We start from the raw sequence: 12,953 nt of genomic DNA, 5'->3' as shown, positions 1-12,953 counted from the left end.
TACTACACATTTTTCCCTTGTAAAAAAATGTATACTTATGCAATGTGCTTGAACATTATTAATTGTAGTCCATTCTATAAGGTTATGTAAGCAAGAATTTGAGGTTTCAATAAGATTTATATCTGTAGGCTTAAACATACCCTTAGAATTTTCTTCAAAATAGCTCAGGTAACAGCAGTTTGTCACTGTATTGATATTTCTGACTGTTGTCATTTGTCCTGTGTCAGTCTTTACTTTTTCAACATTCATTGGTCTTAGAAAGTATTGTGACCCAACTAAGCAGTGATTTTAGGATTGCCTCATAAATTGCAGTTTATTGTTGCCCCACAATCAAGAGATTCCAGAAATTGTTTCCGTGGTGCTTGTCTGGTTTACACATGTCCCCTGTTCAAGTTCGATATCATTACTTGATTCTGCAGTCAACCTGGCCTCCTGAAGCTATTTCTTGCCAAGGCACTCCCCTTAAAATAGTGCTAAGAGCTGGTTCGCTTATATCATGGATAACTACAATGACCTTTTGACAGATTCAGTGAATGCTTGCTAAATCCATCTTGCTCTCAGTCCCCATGTCTGCAAAATCCAGGTCTTCTTTTGTTGTACTTCAGTTAATCTTTTCTTGGTGAAAAAAAGAAAAAAAACAGTAAGAGATGAAAACAGAAAAGGGAGAAGAGCAACATACAGTCAGGGAAGAAAGAAAGAGATGTACTGTGTACCATTAAAAGGGTTGTCTTCTTAAATGAGCTATTCTTCAGAACCTGCATTTTAACACAGTTGATGTTTGATGATGTGAGCATGTGCTAAACCTTCCTGTTATACATGTGAGGGCTTATGGGCCAAGGAGCAGTGTCCCAGTCTTGGAATCCTCAGTTTTTACCTGCATCTATTAATATTCCAGAAGATATGGCCCAAATAAAAAATGAGTAGCAACTGCAGGAGTGGGACTTGTAATTTTGTGTGCTCTTACAGATGAATCACTTGTTTTTAAAGTTCCTCAGGGAATGTTTTGTCAGATGGGAAAGCTAAAATGGAAATGAGAACAGGAGCATGAAAGCAGCTCCTCTTTGAGCTGAAGAGGCTGTTTCCAGTCACAGTTTCTCCTAGATTGGCTGCTCCTGAGTTGCTATTGTTATGTGAATTTCACTATCCACTATGTTAGGACTTTTTTGAGCAGTGCTGCTAAAGCTGAACAAAATCAATACTGATTTATCAGAGTTACCATCATGTAAGTACTCTCCTTGAAAATCTGTTTCAGCTTTGCTGGCTCACCAGGATTGCTATTTCTTTCTACTACTGAATAACCCCTAAATTAACATATAAATCTCATCAGATTAATTTCTACAGTATTCAGTGTAGTTTATATGCATTATTTTATTTGCCAGTGGTGGTCCACAAGTGGACTGAAAGATAAATAGACATACCCCATTATTTGGGCATAATTCTTTACCAAACAGAAGAATCGTTAGCAATACAGCAGATTGCAAGCATCATAAAAATAAACGTTATTAAGTAAAGATGCATGCTGAGAGTTAATTATTACATAGTTTAAATACATGAAGAGGCAAGAGCATCTTTGTCAGGATTGCTGGCTAGAGGAGGTGCTGGCTTCTTAGAGGTCATTGTTCTAGAAGATCTCTAGTGAGTTCAATAAGGAAACTGAACACCCAGTTGTTATTCCACTTTTTTCCATTCTTCATCCTTGATGAATGTGTTTGGCCTTTGTTCATCAGAGGAAGAAGATGATGATGAAAATATAATTCAGAAAGAACAAACAAAGATGTTTACTGTAAAAGATATACTCTGGATGCGCTGTCTCATTGACTATGCAGATACACCAAAACAGTCATCTGTGCTGAAAAGAAGCTACTCCTCCAGGTGATGATACTGGTGAACCTACTTCTGCCCCTTGACTATAGTACAAACCTGTTCTGTATGTTAAACTGCTAGATATCGTGTAAGTCCCTGAATGTAACCCCTCTAGATTCCATTAATTCTTCCAGGGAAAATTGCTTTGCTGTCCATCAAATTCAAATGCTTCATCTCTGAGACTCGTAACTGAGAGGAGTCAGCTGTAAAGTGATCATTGACAGATCTCTGAAAACACATAGATAGCAGCACTGTTGCTAACCTCTCTTCTGGGATACTGAGCTTTCAGTCATAAAATAGGGAGGAATAAGAAATCATGGAAAGATAAAATTACTGACTCCATTAACTGTTATTTCATTGAGATTTTGGTTTGTTTTTATTCTGCAGTTACGCCATCATTTTAATAGAAATTGCCACAAGAAGTGACCCTATGCTGGTAAGTAAAGATAAACTTTGAAGTTTGCTTGACAATGTTGATTTGGTGTCTGCTGAAGATACAAACCAAGCTCTGAGTAATTGCACCTTTGATTTATTTCTTGAGCGTACATTTTCCTTTTGATTTTGTGGGAGCAAGTTTAGTTCTAAAGGGGCACGCAGTCAGGGCTTCCTCATGCGTCTACCAGTCTTCCCTTTAAGACTTTGTAGAAGAGTGTATGAAAAAAATAATGTAGCTCCAGAACTGCCTTTTGGTTAGCTCTGTGAGGCTTAATGGTGCTGGTGGTGGGTGGAGGGGGAAGGTATGCCATAACATCCTTTTTTTTCCTGTTGTTCCTTCCTTTTTTTAACATGCACAGACCCTTTCATTGGAGTCTTGCAGTTACAAGAATATGCTAGAAGAGCAAATGAGCTGCTCTCCATCAGCAAAGTGTCTACTTTGCACCTGTCTTGTGATCAGTGTTAAATGGCAACCACAAAAAATCCACCTTTAACTTGAAACCAGATGTTGTGGATATGTAACCCTGTTGTGTCTGAAATAATTTAAGAAGAATGTAACAATGAATGACAGAATCATAGAATGGTTTGGGTCGGAAAGGATCTTAAGATCATCTAGTTCCAACCTTCCTGCCATGGGCAGGGACACCACACACTAGACCTTTTTGCCCAAGGCTCTGTCCAGCCTGGCCTTGAACACTGCCAGGGATTGAGCATTCACCATTTTTCTGGGCAACCTGTTCCAGTGCCTCACCACCATCACAGTAACGAACTTCTTCCTTATGAAGACCTGAATTTACCATTCTTCCATTTCTGATAGTTTGTGATAATATACCGATGTAGGCCTTGTGATTTCTCAAAAGTTTCCCAATATCTTGCCAGGTATTCATCTGTTTCAAAAGTTGTTCACCTCATATAAACACTGAGATTAAAGTCTTTCAGCCCTGAAAAAGCTTTTCTACAAAGCCATCCCATTTAGACCGAGTTACATCTTTTTTTTTTTGTTTCCCTTTTACTTTTATGTAAAAAAGCTGATCTGGAAGTGATGAGGAAGACATCATAAAAGTAATGATGATTATCAGAATATATTTTCAATGGGTAGTATGAAAAACACACCACTTGTTTCAATATTGCTTAATCCCTTTTTCTCTAGAAAGATGATGTGCATTCAGGTGAATATTATTCATGCCCCCCTTTGGCAGAGTTAATTTCAGGAAAGGCTGAGAATTCTTGCCCATGTCCCACAGATTATATAGAGGTGAGTGAGCTACAATATTTTGTACAAAAATTCTTTACTGAAGTGAATTTAAGACATGTTACTGAAGTCTTATGGCAATATTACCTTTGATGAATGGAAACAACCCAGGAGCAAAGTACGTCTCAAAAAAACCACAATGAAATGCTTTAATATCCTTTATAAAAACCCTGTCATTCTGACAAATTGAATGTTTCAGTTGTCCCTTCAAATTGTCAGTGTAATAAATGATGGTTTTAATATTCAATCATTGATTTTTGTGCATTTTTATTTGAAGTGATGAGTTCCATACACATATTAGTAACATCTACTTAGATTACTGGCAAAGTAGTTCCAAGTAGTGAAGCATGTGCCTCAGACAAAGAATGAGTTTAGTTTGATTCTCATGAAAAAGGGCTATGTTTTCAGTAGCCTTAAGCTGCCTAATAAAACAAAGTACACTCTCTCCCAGTTCCATTAAATCACAAGACTGTGGCATCCTCATTCCAGCTTGAGAGCTACATAATCCGCCTTTGGTGGCTTGTAGCACCCACAATGTAACCATCTTTTCATAAGCAGCACTGAGTTTTAGTTGGGAGCTAACATTCTTAAGAAGTAGTGAGATTTTAATATTTTGTGTACAGACAAGTCCTCTGAAAACAGTATGTGACTTCAATAACGTAACCCTGTCTTAAAGCACAAGATGACAGCTTAAGCAGTGTTTGACAGAAGGAATGTGATCATCTAATCCAATATTTCCCGCAGCAGCATTTTCATGAACTAACATCCTTCATTCAGCATAGATCTATAGAACTCCAGAGACCTCAGTATAGACCAGATACTTTTCACCAGCTACAGATAGGGTTTCACATGCACAGTTTGCACAAGAAAATAGTAGTATTAATTAGAAACATTGCCTGTGCTTAGAATCACAAAACACTCTTTGCTTTTCTCACTCTCTTTCTCTTGCTGCAGTTAATCAGAAAGTGCAGAAAAAATAATCCAGCCCAAAGGCCTACATTTGAACAAGTCAAGAAAATGTTGTACAAGATGAATCCTAATAAAGTTAGCCCTGTTGACGTGATGATGACTCTGGTAAATCTAGTTTTTAATCCAATCCAAGTCAACCTGCTCACTTGCAATAACTTTCACCTCTGTCCTTCAGGTCTGCTTTTGATCTCGTACCCCTTGTTTGATAAGAAAATGCAAAGTAATTCATTTACCTCTGGTGAGCTGATTGTAGCTGCAGTTCTGCTTGAGATCCGGCTTTCCTTCTCATTCTATTTCTGACTTTTTTTTCTTAACTTTCGCAGCTTTTGGGGGCTTAATGCTTTTATTTCTTCAGTAAAATGTTTGGTTTTTAATGCGCTCGCCAGTAACCATATTCCCTTTTCCAAGTGGCTTAGTATTTGTCTTACAGTACGGGGGGAACAGAATCCTTGAATACCACAAACAGCATGTTTACAGATGGATTCTGAACAGAGTATCTTAATCACATCATGGTAGAAAAGACACTTTTGTCTCAACAGCCTGTTGCATCACACAGAGCAAGGATGCAAAAAGCATAGCATACCACAGAAGGATAGTTTATGAAACAGCATTTTGAGCTTTTGATAAAAGATTGACACTTATGTACACTTGATTTTGGTAACGTATTTTAATCCATATCTGCATCTTGGTGTCTGCATTCGATTTGACACCTAATGTTTAAACAGACTGTGAATCTGTTTAAACCCCTAATGTTTAAACAGAGTTGGAATCAGCCACTACCCTCTTACATGTAAGCAACAATCTCAAGTCTAGAATCATAAATTTACCTAGGGAGAAATCTGATCTTTGGATTTGTAAGAAAAAATTATCTGTCTCAGACCTGAGCCATTGCTTAGCTGAATGTTTTGAAAACAGAATCATTCAAATGTTTAAATCATAGTATCATAGAATAGTTAGGGTTGGAAAGGACCTTAAGATCATCTAGTTCCAAACCCCCTGCTATGAGCAGGGACACCACACACTAAACTGTGTCGCCCAAGGCTTTGTCCAGCTTGGCCTTGAACACGTCCAGGTGTTCTTATCCAACTGTGAACCTGTTCCAGTAAAATAATTATTTTATGCCATTCTCTATGTTATTTAGATGGAGAAATACAGCAAACATCTGGAGATACTGGTTTCTGAGAGAACCCAGGATTTAATGCATGAAAAACAGAAGACTGATCGTCTGTTATATAGTAAGTTGTATAGTAAAAATACCGGGTATTCTTAATAATAATATGGTTTTAACTGTTTAATTACAAATAGAAACCCTTTGATAGGTGATTATTTAATAGATGACATTTAGTTGGCAATGTAACAACAGACTTGCTCTTTCCAAAGCTGGAAAGATATTTAGCTGCTTTTAATAATTTCCCCCTAAAAATTAGTGCACTCATCCGAGAGCTATGACTTCAGAATCCACAGTAATCTCACTTCGAATTAGCATGGCAGTCCTTTAGCACAGTTAAAAATGTTGGAGAATTGCTTTTTTGACTGAGTTACTTCTGATGTTATTGTATCTTCTGGAACTCCACAAGAAAAAAGCGATAAAGGAACAGGTATAACATACAGGAGAAAAAAAGGAAAATGCTGTGAAAGTGCAAGATATAAGAAATAAAGATCAAAAAACTCAGATAAAAGATAGTAAACAAACTAACACAGGAAGAAAACACTAGCAAAGAATTGACAAAGAAAGAGTAATACCCCAAGTCACACTCTTAGATATTGGTTCATTTGAACTGAAACTTACGGCTTATCTGAAAAATCTAGACTTGTTATCAATGAGATTTACTGTGAATTCTCACACTTCAGCAGAACAGATTTTGGTGCTTTCACCTTCAGGACATTTCACATTTACAAACATTGCTTTTATACCTTTAAACAAACACATTCTGTTTATTGTATGCTTTTATCCATGTCAAAAGAGTAACAATATTTCACTTTCTACAACAGGTATGTTGCCTAAGCAAGTAGCAGACGATCTCAGACAGGGAAAACATGCACAAGCTCAAAGTTACTTAAGTGCCACCATCTTTTTCAGGTAAATAAAAATGAAAAACAGGATTAGAACTGACTCCTACTGAAGAGACTTCTAGACTCGTGGTGGAGGTGAAGCTCCTAACAGAGTACAGAATTTCTATCTAAACTGCCATTTATTGTACCAGGTGGCAACATTTAACTCTGAAAATGAGTGTCTTTCAAAATTTTCACGTCTCCATTTTTCATTATAATTACTTAAATAAAAAATGACATTGCTGTGGGGCTCTAGCACACAGTAGCATTTCATTTAATGAGTGTTATGCACACATGCATGTATGTTCCAACAGATAGGTCTAAGTAAAGGTTCCAGAATTTAGCTGTGTAAAGGAAACTAGTCTGTCCTTAGAGTCTACATGGATTTGCAGTCTACAGCATGTTATGTATGCATGAAGCAACATATAAATTGCATATCTTCACTTGTCATAAATGAACAGCTATTAAATTCCCTTTTTTCATTGGTACATAACCCAAAATTGAAGAATACTTGGTCTGTCACAGATTAAAGTCTAGCTGTAAAAAATAGTTTACTGAATTTGTAAGCAAAAACATTTAGGTCAGTCAGTCCTTTTAAATGGAAGGAGTCTGTTTTCCATTTAAGTACATTTCTGAAGCCAAAACTGTTCTGTAAGACCCTTAACAAAAGAATCACTGAAAAAGAGCTTGAGGTAGTTCCACTGACAAATTATTACTGTGTGTTTGGGATTACCAATCTGCAATGGTTACAATAGTTGATACGTTCTTTTTCTTGTGTTTTAACAGTGACATTGTTGGCTTCACTCAGCTGTCCAGCAGCAGCACACCTTACCAAGTGGTAGATCTCTTGAACAAGCTCTATACCACTTTTGATGAAATCATAGATAACTATGATGTCTATAAGGTGGAGACAATAGGAGATGCCTGTAAGTTCCACTGTGGACAATAATGGGGCATGGGTATTTATTTCATTAGAATAGAGACTGATTTGATGTCAAGGAAGAAGAGATGATTTGGAAAGTTTATTACCACTGGAAGACCACACAAAATAATTAGGCGAGAAGTCCTAACAGACCCCTAACAAACTTCAGGAACATTTTCCTGCATATCTTTCATAATTTCTACAATTGATGAATGTTGTGGATGGAACAAATGAGTTGAGTAAACAACTTCTGCTGTTTATTTGGTTCCTATGACCTGTAAGGTTTGACTTTAAACCTTGGCAACAGATTAAAACAGTTGGTAACTTGTGTTTCACAGGAACACAACTGAAAAATTCCCTTTCTACGTGACACCACAGATGTCATTGCATAAACTTTATGACAAAAACCATGACAACTTTCTCTGTCTTAATATTCTGTAGGGGCTTGGCTGCCTCTTCTTTTTGGACTTTTAGGAAGATTTTTTTCTATTTGCTACCATGGGAATCTGCTGGGGATTGACTATCATTAAAACTGACTTTAATCAAAAACCTAGCAGACTCTAGCAATTTTTGGATGAGACAGACAGGAAATCCTACAAGAGATTTGAAAGAAAAAAAGCAGTCTTTTTTTTTCCTTTTTTTTTTTTTGTGGCAAGGTTGAGCATTTTCTGGAGCATAAAATTCCTGAAAAAATGCACCCAAGGGATGCTGAAGGTATCTGTTTCTTGTTCTACTTAGTAAGAGTCAGTGCAGGAAGCATAGGCAAATGCCTAATGGGAATCATTGTCTCTCTTTACAATATCTGCCCAAAGACAAAAGGTATTGAACAGCCACTTCTCACTACCTGTCTCACTTCAAGTATCCTCAATGAAGGGAGGGAGGAATAAAGGACAGAAGGGAGTAAATCTTATGAAGTTCCTTAAGTAAGAAGGAAATCCAACATTTTTCAGAGCTAGTGTAGAATCATAGAGCCATTGAATCAACTAGTTTGGAAGAGATCATCAAGTTCAACCGTTACCCCAGGACTGCTGAGTCCAACACTAAATCATGTCACTGAGGGCCTCCTCTACACAGATTTGAACACTTCCAGAAACGGTGATGCCACTGCTTCCCTGGGAAGCCTGTTCCAATACCTCATCATCCTTTTGGTGAAGAAATTTTTCCTAACATCCATTCTAAACCTTCTCTGACCCAGTTTAAGGTCACGTTCTCTTGTCCTATCACTTGTTACATGGGAGAAGAGACCAGCCACCTCTTTACTTCATCCTTCTTTCAGATAGTTGTAGAAAGCAATAAGGTCCCCCCGAGCCTTCTTTTCTCCAGACTAAAGAGCACCAGTTCCCTCAGCTGTTTGACCTAATTAATTACACATGAGCTGTTGCCGTGTCCTTCATTTGGTTCTGGCTTTCTCTGCTCAGCAGGCACAACTGTGTCACAGGATATGAGGGAAAAGGGCTTTATTTTTTCTAACTTAGGTAAATCTGTGTGTAATGCCAAAGACTAACACAGTTGCATTGTTGTGTTAAGATATGGTGGTGTCAGGAGTACCCAAAGAGAATGGGATCCTTCATGCTGGTGAGATTGCAAGCATGGCTTTAGACCTTCTGGATGTCTGCAAGACTTTTAAGATTCCACACAAGCCCAACACCCTCCTAAAGATAAGAGGAGGAATCCATTCAGGTATGTTGAGAGGGCTGCAACCGTCCTTCTCTGGTTTAACAAATGTTTCCGGAGTGGCATTTCCTCTCCACTAAAAATGAAGTTAATTTCTTGACGTGGGATAGAACTCGTAACAGAATAAATTACTGGATAACTGGAATGTTGAGAACACAACACAAAACACAGCGCTGGAAACATCATATGGCCCCAGTGCCTTTGCTGATTTCAGTGAGAACTTCCGTTCTGTGTCTCTTACTTGTCCTTTTCAACTGCTATCCTCTCAAAACTATGAGTTGCTTCTTGGCTCTTTGATCTAGCCTTCACCCTCAGACTTTCAGCTCCCTGATCTAAGCTGATGTGTGATTGCAAATCCTTGATGGACAGTCAGAGCTGGACATGTGCTGTGCAGCCCAGCATCTGCAAATTAAGTGGTTTACATTGTTGTAGCAGGAGATCATATCTTCTACATTTTAAAGCCCCTGGGCTGACATGAAGGAATCAAAATGCTTATTTTCTGCCATCATCAGCAGCAGGTTACCTCCTGTTCTTGCACTTCCATGTGATTAGTAAGCATTGTGTGCACAGCTGCTATTGGCAGCTTTCCTATCTCACTGCACCTCAAAATATCATGTTGAAACATGAATCTGCAGGTTGCTTAACTCATGCATGCTACGTACATCTCATCATCACTTCCTCCACCATCCTCCTTTGAGGCCCTTTGCAATTTACCCCGTGGCTCTGGAAGTCTTCTGTAAGTCAGATGTATAACCCATAGAAGACAATTCTGACACTCAGCCTTTACCTTGTTAATGAATGAGATACAAGGTAATGTGGGATGCAGCCATGATGCTTTATGACTTATTATGTGATTTAAAACCATGAAATGTCTTGCTTTTTTTTTTCTTTTGCTACAACAGGGACAGTTGTAGCCGGAGTTGTTGGGACCAAAATGCCACGGTATTGTTTGTTTGGAGATACTGTGAACACAGCTTCCAGGATGGAATCTACCAGTGAAGGTAACAAGGAACAAATTGCAGGTGTGGTTTCGACCATCCCTTAATGAGTTCCGGAAAAATGTTATTCTGAGTTTTGATTCCTGTGCTGTTTAAATGATTGCAAATCCTCTAAAGAGGGTGTTGACTTCTGGTCCAATCTGCCTATTAGCAAATTATACCAGTGATACCCTCTATAGCCTTTGTAACAAGATCTCCTCATTCCCCAAATCTCAGAAAGGGATTTTCAAGTTTCTAAAGTTCTTTAAAAAAAAAAAAAAAGAGTGAGCATCAGATAAAATGAGAGGTAAATAGGTCTGTTCACTGTTTCTATTCCTCCCTTGAATCCAGCTGAATTTATTAATATTTTTATTTTATATTTTTGTGACTCCTCTTTTTCACTAATGATTTCCTCTAATGGAGAACACAAGAGATGGTAGGACACTGAGGGATCTGTGTCTGTCTTCAACCAGTATAGAGGATCATATATGTATCCATCTGTGAAGCAATTAGACTCAAATCTCTAGAGATTACATCATGGAGATATCCTCACTTTCACTTCCACCTAGGAGATAACAGAGCTCCATGTTCAGTTACCAATCTTCATCTTTAGCCATCTCCTCCTCGTCCTTTCAGGCCCCTTGTACCATCACATCTGAACTGGTTTAAAACTAATGCATTCAAAATCTGCTACCATCATTGTGCATATTTCATCTTTTGTTCTATAAGCCAATCTATTTCTCATACGGTGCATCAGCACTATAACCATAAGCATAAAGGCAGAGCTTTTTCTCTTTTAAGCCTTTGTTTTATCTCCTCCTTTCTCTAGCCGTGCACGTCTGAGGATCTCAAATTACAGTAACGTGTTTTAACCATAAGATGGTAACTTTAAAATAAAGAATTATTAGCAATGTAAATTAAAATTGCTATCAGCTGGAATCTGAGTGATAGTGTCTTGTTCCAAGCAGCATGACCAGTTAAAAGATCATGTATCTGCTGGAAAGAGTATTTCAGAGCTGTGTATCTGGATATGTCAAAACTTGTATTTCCTGGTCTACAGGGAGTGTTTTGAGACTTTCAATAAAAATAATCTAAACAACAAAAAAAAAAATGGATATTACAAAACCATCATTTTCTGATATATGAAAAATCAATAAGACTGATAGCCAGTCCTACTATCATCTGTGATATTTTTCAAACAAAGAAACATAATGATTTACTCTGTGTCACAGAATGTTAAAGGCAAAAAAAACCCCAAGTGGTTACGTATGGTTTTCTTTGCAAGATGAAAAGGGTGCTTGTCAGTAACTCCAGCCAGGCAGCTGTGAAAAGCACACAAATAATATCAGATGCAGGATGTGAAGAATAGTGTTTGTTGACAGCCATGTATTTGTCCTGAGATGCTCTCACAAATAGGCCAGGATACGGGAACTTGTGTACAAACATTTCAAATCACAGTAAGGACAGAAAACACATAACAAAAGCAAGGGGGAGTTCATTAATGAGTCTTGAAGCCTTTGGCACACAAAGAGGAACAGGTTTGTCTCAGATTTTTAAATTGTTGCAATAATATGACAACTGTCTCTCTTTCCAGCTCTTAAAATACAGTGCAGTTCAAGTGCATACCAGCTGTTGGAGCAAATTGGAGAATATGTTTTAGTATGCCGTGGGAATTTACAAGTCAAGGTGTGTATGCAACATTCATATTCAGCTTTTCAGATGAAATATATATTCTGCTGAATTTATATTATGCTTTTCAGACAGGAGAGTGTGAAATACTCTGGAGTCCCTGATTTTTAACCCATGCAGTCCTCTATGTCTCAGAGTGATTGGATTAGACTCTTTCCTATCCCTGAAGAGAGCAGGCCCAAGTTTTAAATCAGGACCAATTCCACTGGCTTTTTTCATGGGACAACCCTGATAATTCAGAGATGAAGTATGTAGTCAAACTTGGAAGTACTATCTGGAAAGTCATTTTGTCATAACTGTTTGAAATAATCATGAGAGTTCCATAAGAGGATGAACATACTTCCGGACACAGTTCTGGATGGAACTTCAAAGAACTCTTTTAATTGGTAGTGCTGCCACTGTCTTTTAACTAAGTTTCATGTCTCAGTTTTCCTGTATGTAAAATAGCTAACAGGAACATCAGCCTTTTTTTGGGACTTGATTTGAATTGTAATAAGATTATTACACAGATGATGGGTAGTGGTATAACCCCATGACTCATTTTCTTCCTTAGGGGAAAGGAGACATGGTAACGTACTGGCTGGAAGGTAAGAAAGCCTCTGCCACCCAGAAGGCAGTCACCAGCACTTCAGTGACTCATCAGGACCCCAACAGATCTTCATTTAGTTTGATACCAGGTGTCCTTCCCAGTGATCCTCTCTCAAGCCCTGCTTACTAGCCACTCACTAACTCCAGCATCCATCCTGCTTTCAGTCTGTTAGGTCATTCTTTTAGAAAGCAAGAAAAGAGAGAGTACAGCCCTTTGGCCTTGTGGACGTATTAGCTCAGACTTTATTCACAGATATCTCTTTCCCACCAATGGCGGGAAAAATACAAAATATCTTAAGGAATGATACATAAGACTAGTTCACCAGAGCAGAAAGTAGCTCCCAGTGTTATTTGTTGTTTTGGTTTTGCTGAGTAATCCCTTAACAGCAGCCTCCATCACTTCAAAACTAGCTGGCTGGACATTCCAGGCTGTAAACTGCTCCCACAAGAATTAAAGAGACAGTGTACTGCTATTTAGTGGTATTAGAAACTTTGTGGGTGTCATTGATTTTGTGCTGTGAATGGGAAAAAT

General features: G+C 38.0%; 1 protein-coding gene across 1 annotated transcript in view; it reads left to right on the top strand.

Moving 5' to 3' along the window:
* The window catches only part of LOC104401798 (atrial natriuretic peptide receptor 2-like), a 35,656-nt gene extending 23,105 nt beyond the window's left edge, over window positions 1-12,551 (top strand). Inside the window, 10 exon segments of the mRNA XM_010009495.1 lie at window positions 2,251-2,321; window positions 3,468-3,553; window positions 4,505-4,624; window positions 5,661-5,754; window positions 6,512-6,599; window positions 7,358-7,497; window positions 9,021-9,173; window positions 10,070-10,168; window positions 11,739-11,830; window positions 12,387-12,551. Coding sequence (XP_010007797.1) covers window positions 2,251-2,321; window positions 3,468-3,553; window positions 4,505-4,624; window positions 5,661-5,754; window positions 6,512-6,599; window positions 7,358-7,497; window positions 9,021-9,173; window positions 10,070-10,168; window positions 11,739-11,830; window positions 12,387-12,551 — 1,108 coding nt within the window.
* The last annotated feature ends 402 nt before the right edge of the window (window positions 12,552-12,953 follow it).

Source organism: Nestor notabilis, unplaced genomic scaffold (assembly GCF_000696875.1).
Source record: "Nestor notabilis isolate BGI_N333 unplaced genomic scaffold, ASM69687v1 scaffold13842, whole genome shotgun sequence".
In the NCBI taxonomy this organism is placed as follows: domain Eukaryota; kingdom Metazoa; phylum Chordata; class Aves; order Psittaciformes; family Psittacidae; genus Nestor; species Nestor notabilis.
Note: the sequence above shows the minus strand (reverse complement) of the source record. Positions and strands in the feature narration are given on the sequence as shown.